The sequence below is a fragment of the Octodon degus genome, unplaced genomic scaffold, assembly GCF_000260255.1.
Source record: "Octodon degus isolate 3935 unplaced genomic scaffold, OctDeg1.0 scaffold00138, whole genome shotgun sequence".
NCBI lineage: Eukaryota > Metazoa > Chordata > Mammalia > Rodentia > Octodontidae > Octodon > Octodon degus.
The window spans coordinates 2,028,081-2,034,971 of record NW_004524714.1 but is presented as its reverse complement, the minus strand read 5'-3'; the positions used below and the strand labels follow the sequence as shown (position 1 = coordinate 2,034,971).

Genomic DNA, 6,891 nt, shown 5'->3' with positions numbered 1-6,891 from the left:
TTTCTTTCTTTCTTTCTTTCTTCTTTCTTTCTTTCTTTCTTTCTTTCTTTCTTTCTTTCTTTCTTCTTTCTTTCGTTTAAAATAATTTTATTGAGAAACAACTAGCAATGAGACAGTTTCAAAACCAATTAGTAGAACCATTTCAATAATTGATACATTGCATATTGTTGTCTTAGTGACTATTCATTATACAAGATACAGACAGGATATCCTGTCCACAAACACTATTAGAACAAATCTTTCTATTCATTGAATTAAGAGAAAGTAGCTGTAGAAGTGAGGATAACTGGAGGATAGGACATAGTAGGGCTCCCAGGATGCCCCACTCCTCTTACAGGCTCTTTGGGGCTTCCTTGTCCTAATAAAAGGCCCAAACTTCCATGGCCAGGGCTTCTAGAGGGGCAGGTTGGAGATGCCCCTCACCCGGTGACTCAGAGAGGGGTACATCTTGGGAAGGCAGGAGAGGGGTGGAATTAAACTGGCATATGAGAAACCCATCCCTGGCGCTAGAGATTGGTGGCTAGGTGTTGCCACTGTCCTTGTGGAAGGCAGGGTAGAGGTGGAGGTCCAGCCTCCATGCTCCAGGCCCACGGCCAGGATGGGCCACCAGGCGCCAGTTGTTCTTTGTGTTCCGTTGTTTTGGTCTGATGTTGCATCTGCTGCTTGCAACTTTGCTATGTGGTTTAGGTTTGGCTTGACTTCTGTCTGTAGCTTAGCCTGGCCTCCAGAGGGCTGCATGTGTCCTACCTTTCCCATCTTTTTGTTTTGAGGCAGTTTCTTGCTAAGCAGTCTAGTGGGCACTTGAACTGAAATTACCAATCCTGTTCCCTCAGCCTATAGAATACAGTGATTACAGGTGTGCACCCAGACCCAGCTGCCTTTCTTCTCTCGATTTCATTTTCCTCTTTATTTTATTTTGTTTGCTGTAGCGAGTTAGACCTTGCCTGTGATAGGCAAGTGCTCTACACTGAGTGACACTCACACCCAAAGTGTTTCAGAACTGTTCCTGGAATCTTCATTTCTTTGCAGCTTCTCTGCCGGGAACCTGTGGATGTGGGGTGGATGTGACCTAAAATAGGGGGCTACAGCGAGGGGGATAAGTGGCTGCTGATCACAGGGCAGGAGGTTGCTTGAAGCAGTTTGACCCAGCGTGTCAGGAGGAGGTGACCCAGAACAGGAAGGGTGTCAGGGCTGCAGGCGGAGCCTGGGGAGCGAGGACCCATTCAGTACCGCACAGCCATGCTGAGCTCCTATGGATGGACACTTGGGGCCACAGTGACTCAGGGCAGGGCAGTGGCCACCTGAGGAGTTCTGGGCCCAGAAGGAAGCATCTAGTCCTGTGCCTTGTCTTCTGTCATGCTTGCTCCTTATGTCACTACAGAGCATGCCACCCACAAGAGGTGATTCTGAGAGTCATGGGTCGGGAACACAGGGTGAGAGTACCTGCAGACCTAGGTCTGGGCAAGAGTCCGGCCCCTAGAAGCTCCCACTTCCCTGTACTCAGCTGACTAGGCCACTACATGTGGTGTCTCAAGAGACTGCAGCCAGGCCCAGTGTTTTCACAGCTGTTCTGAGCATGATCAGCCCCTGGCCCTTGTCTACCTTTCTGCCCCTCACCCTGTCCCTGCTGGCACGTGTCAGCCATGCCCTTGTGACAGTGACAGGAGCTTCTGGTGAGAGCCTCCAGATCTCACAGCCATCCCAGGGTTGCTCATGTACCCTCCTTGGACAGGAGGCTCAGCCATGCTATGTTGCCATCTGAAAAATACAGATGGGGACAAGGAACAGAGGAGACCCTGACCTTGCTGTCCCAGTGAGAGGAATGGTGAAGGCCGCAGATGTGGAGAAGTGAGCAGGCCACTTGGAAGAAACAGGAGACCAGCAGCCCTAGTATGAGTCTCCACAGCTGGAGACCAGACACAGCTGCTCTTCCAGTGCCTGGGCCGATCACTCCCCTGGCCTTGACTCCCAACAGTAGAACAGAAGCAGTCATTCCCAGAAAGCCCAGCCTGTTCTCTCCCACAAGCCCCATCTGATGGCATCCCAGAGGCCCCTGAAGGGCTGAGTTCACAGTGCTCTGGGTACCTGGAGTAACAGGAAGGAGCAAGTCCTAATCCTGGACCAGTTCGGTGCCAGCAGGTACAAACAGGAAGCCTCTGGAGCTGGGAGGATGGGATGACTCCTCGGGTGCCAGGGCCGTGAAGGCAGAGGCTCCCGGCTCAGTGCCTTGGGATGCAGACCGTGCATGGCCCACTCTACAATAGGTCTCCTCTGCAGACACTGTGCTGAGCTGTGGCCCACAGGTCCCTTTCCCTGAGGCCACCCTGGGTGCTATCTCCTGCATGGGCATCCAGGCTGTGGAACAAAGGACAGGAGCACCCCTGACTTGACAAAAGGAACGCAGACATGGAGGCCTCTAGCATGAGTTTATTCAGTATCCACGGGGACTCCAGAAGCAGAGTGGCTTTTGGTACACAGAGGCAGGCTGCACTGCATGGTAAGAAGGGTCTGCCAGTGCTCTCATTGGCATTTTGATAGTGGTAACCAGGTGGCAGCCAGAGGGCATCTTGGACAGCAGTGACCGGAAGAAGAGTGAGGGAGAGACAGGAGGCACCTGTGAGGGGACAGTACAAAGACGGCTGGGTTTCAGGATGCAAAGTGGAAGAAACTCAGTACTGAGACTGCCAGGCCTTCATTCCAGCCTCGCACCAGCCCTGCCCAGCCATACTCACTGTCTGCTCACAAGTCATCGATGCATCTCTCTGTGGGGAGAAAGAACATCAGTACACGGCCCCCTGTCTAGGCCTGGCCACGTGAATGTGAGTGTTTCTCTCACATCAGAAATGGGCAAGCCCCAAGGGACAGGAGAGAGGCCCAGTCAGCCAAAAGCAAAGCATGGAGAGGAGGTGGCCCATGGAGGGCAGGGAAAGTAGGGAAACATGGACCCAGGGCTGAGACTGTCACTTCTGTCTACCTTTTCGAAAAGGTAGGGGAAATACACACATTGACTGGATCTCTAGGGTTCAACATGCCCCAGTGAGGTCATCTCCACCTCTCTAGCAACAGTATCAGAAGACCAAGAATATCTTGTCTGGTTCCCCTGGCGAGCAACATCAGGCCTACACAGACCCCACCTCCCAGTCACCCATCCCCAGTGTGCATTACCAGTTGGGAGGTAGAAGAAAATGTTCTCATCAGTGAGGTCAAGGTACTTGACGAAGAGATCAAAGTGCTCCTTCGCTTGGGGAGTCAGTGTCTTGTTTCGCCCTGTAGCCGAAGTGACCAGTGGGTGGCCAGGATAAAGACATTCCATGTTTTCAGATTATCATAGACAGGGTCAGAATCACAATCCTCCTGCCTCTGCCTCCCAGTCTCCCAGTACTGGAATGAAATTGGCCAACATAACTGGCTCATAGCAAAAGCATTTTTGGATGAGTGAAGGTCTCACAGACCTCTCCCATGGGAAGTGAAATGTGAAATGACTTCCTCCCCAAATTGGGCTCTGACTGGAGAAGACATTGGGTCTTAGGAATAGGGGCCCTGTCCCCCGTTGTAACCTGTCCACTAGAAAAGGAGTCAGGACCCACCATAGAGCATGAGTCTGGCAGACACATTGTCTTCGAACTCATTCACGATGGACAGCACAGCAAACTCATTGTAGTTGGTAGATAACAAGATCTTGCTCTGTCTCGGTACGCCAAGATGACCTGCAGGGTGGACATCCAGAGGTCAATCCTTTCCTGCCTGTGAGAAACGCACTGATCTCCTCATCCCTGTCCAATTAGTAGAGGCATTTGCCCACAGGATGGCATTTGTGAGGTGAGTAGGCAGGTCGGTGTCTTGTGGGAGGACTGTGACCCCAAAATCCTCACACCGGGGCCCCTATCTCAGGACTCACCACTTGTGTCTTCTCTGATGAATGGCTTTATATCATGAGTTAGAGAGAAGGTTTCATTAAACCGATGGCAGTCCAGGCGAGGATCATCATTGAGTGGTGGCAAAAGCACAAGAGTTAAAATTGGCCTGTGAGAGGAGAGGCAGAAGTGACTGAGCAGAGAGGTGACACACACTTGGTCCTGCCAAGAGGCTCTGGAAAGGACCAGAGCACAGCAGGATCCTGAAGCCACTATCTAGTCCAGTCCAAGATGGCTTGTCCCTCTCTAGGGCAGAAGCACTGAGCAGACATCTCCATGGCCCTAGGCCTTCCACCCTGTGCCTCTGCCTGCTCCTCTGCACTCAGCCCTCCCTCTAGTGCTCACTGTGTCCTGTGCTGCCTCCTTGGTACCACCTGTCCCCCACACAGGACCTGGGTTCTGGGCCCTACTTATATCTTACTCCTCCTCTTTCCCATGGTTCCTCGCAGTATCCCCTCAGCATCCAGTCTGCTCCATGCTGGGCTCTTCCCTATCATAGGGGCCACCCCTGATTGCTTTCCTGAGTCCACACAGCCCCTGTACTTCAGTGACAAGCCCACCAGACCTGCCTTCCTGGTTCTTTTGAACTTCTAGAGCTCCACGTCCAAAACACCTAATGGCCACAGTCAGACCTCCACACAGGCCGGAGAGCCTGGGCTGCAAAACTTTGAATCCTGTCTGGACCTCCTCTGCCATCTCCTAGCTGGCATTACCTTTATAATTGTGCACATGTCCTCTGCAGCAGCTGGGCACAGATGTGGCCCTAGCAGGCAGCCTAGGTCAGCACAGTGGGAGGTGCCCAGATGCTGGCTTGGGGTCACCCTCCTCTAATCTGCTCATCAGCCCCTGCTCAGGTGGCCATGTTGAAGCCTGGGGCCTCCTGGTTCCTGAGCTGAGGCCTTGCTGACAGCCCTGTGACATCATCTCTCTTTGGTGCTGCTGGTGGTGATGGAGCCCCGGTCATGGCAGTGACCTGCATCCGCATCCTGGTTTCATTTCTCCTTTTAGACAATCTCTGTGTGGTTCCCAGGCTAGCTTCCCTTCTGCTGTCATCCAGCCTCAGCCTGTGGAAAGGCTAGGGTGACAGTCAGGACTACAGTGCTAAGGTCACATCCCTAGCAGGCCCACTTCGTGTCGGTGCTTGGCATGTCAGGCAGGATCCAGTGTCCCCTTCCTGTTCTCACATACTTCTCCATGTCGTGCTTTCTTCTGCCTGAACCTGTGCTAAAGCCACCCATGAAGACTGATGGAATTAATGGAGGAAAGGAAAGAGGGGAAGAAGTAAGAAGGGAGACTGGAGAGTGCGAGTCCATTCAGACTAGTGAGATAAAGACAGCCTCCCTCAACCTTGAGCACCCTCTGCTAGTCTGTCCTCCTTCTTAGACCTGAAGGATGCAGAAAATTTACCTGTATAGCCTGGTGGTAGTGTGGTAGCTGCCGTCAGGCCTCAGATTGTAGACGACACTGTGCATGTATACCTTTTTCGTTTCATTCTGAATTTTCTCATCTGCCATGGCTAGCGAGTACCACTTGCCCTGGAACTGAAAGGGACTGACGATAGACCAAGCCCAGGCCAGGTCCCCACATCCACCCCTCCACACACACACATGCTGTCCCTGCTGGGGCTTCTGGGCAGCCCTCTTAGCAGCAGACTGGGTGTGAGATTCTCACGAGACACCACTAGGCACTAGGCTCCTCCAGGGCAAGAGGGAACCTGGGTGAGGACTCAGCCCTGATTTTTTTTTTTAACAAAAGCACAAATGCACTTTTATTTTCCATTAGTTTAAATTCTTGAGGGGTACGGCATCACATGGGTTCGGTGTCTGAGGGCCTTTGCAGGAAGGTTGCTTCAGAACTTGGCACAAACCATGCCGCTGTTTCTGTGAGCCCGAGATACTTTTCCTCAGATCACTCTGGTTTTGTTTGGTTTGCCACCTGGGGTCACTGTGTTGTTGTTCACTTTGTACACACAAGCACATCTCCTGCCCAAGTAGAATTCAGTTTCATCCCAGGCATAAACATCTTCAATTTTTTTTTTCAGTATTTTCATATATTTTATTTTTAAACACTTGTAATTTTGCAAGCTAGCAGTAAAATATTGTCCCCAATATTTTACTAATTAGCACCACATAAGTTTTTAAAGCTAACTGAAACAGTTTCACTGTGATTATAAAATAAGATCATTTTAAATGCCAAACTAGTCTCAACATGTGATCCATCATTAATTATGTCATTTTGGCTCTATGCACAAAGGTAAAGTCAAAAGATGAGCTACATTAATGTTTTTGTCAGTCTAACAAATTGAAGTTATCAAAGTTTGAAGGAGTATCTACACTCTATTATATAAAGACACTGAAGGACATTGGATCAGCTATAGAAATAAGATATTACATAACTGATTTGTTTTTTAGAAGTCTATTATTAGAACAATGAAATAACGAAAAACTCCATGGTATGTGTATCAGTTACATATACGGTTTACAATACATTAATATTCTCATGCTTTGCTTATTAGTTTGGCCTTACCAAAAAGCCACTGAAATGTCCAGGACAACTCATAGGGACAGCTGAAAGCCTGAAATAAAATTACCCAGGATAAAAAGGACCCCAAGCCATTCATACAATTATAAATGCAAGCTTAGACATTTAACCTGTTATTAGTCTCACCTGAAAATAATCTTTCAAAATATGGGGAAAACATACTCCTCTTTCACATATTCAATCCAATTTTTTTTAAAAGGGTTATTTTTATTTCCTGTTTAATGATAAAAGTTCTTTAGAACCATGGGGTTAAATTCTGAGCTATGACTGCTTACTAGCATGCCTGTTTTGCATACCAGTAGAATCAAATCCAGTTTTGCCATTTGTGGAGAACTATGACAAGATACAAAAGCATGTGTTTGCCATAAATAGCTCTGGCTAACAGCAAACTGCTCACACTGAGTAGATCAAATTCTCTATAAGGAGTGTAATATGG

General features: G+C 49.4%; 1 protein-coding gene across 1 annotated transcript; it reads right to left on the bottom strand.

Moving 5' to 3' along the window:
- Positions 1 to 2,437: 2,437 nt before the first annotated feature.
- Positions 2,438 to 5,451, bottom strand: LOC111812707 (neutrophil gelatinase-associated lipocalin-like). Its single transcript, XM_023701612.1, has 6 exons — positions 5,322 to 5,451; positions 3,899 to 4,023; positions 3,588 to 3,707; positions 3,166 to 3,267; positions 2,733 to 2,762; positions 2,438 to 2,614 (listed from the first exon to the last, which is right to left on the bottom strand). Exons 1-5 carry the CDS (start codon positions 5,426 to 5,428, stop codon positions 2,740 to 2,742), a joined length of 477 nt encoding a protein of 158 aa, XP_023557380.1. The 5' UTR covers positions 5,429 to 5,451; the 3' UTR covers positions 2,438 to 2,614; positions 2,733 to 2,739.
- Between the last annotated feature and the right edge of the window lie 1,440 nt (positions 5,452 to 6,891).

Bases quoted from the DNA above. Each gene is read 5' to 3' on its own strand.
- LOC111812707 (XM_023701612.1), bottom strand. From the start codon at position 5,428: ATGGCAGATGAGAAAATTCAGAATGAAACGAAAAAGGTATACATGCAC. The intron at 3,708-3,898 runs GTGAGTCCTGAG...TCCACCCTGCAG, and splicing joins CATCAGAGAAGACACAAGTG to GTCATCTTGGCGTACCGAGA. The intron at 3,268-3,587 runs GTGGGTCCTGAC...CTTCGGCTACAG, and splicing joins TGCCAGACTCATGCTCTATG to GGCGAAACAAGACACTGACT.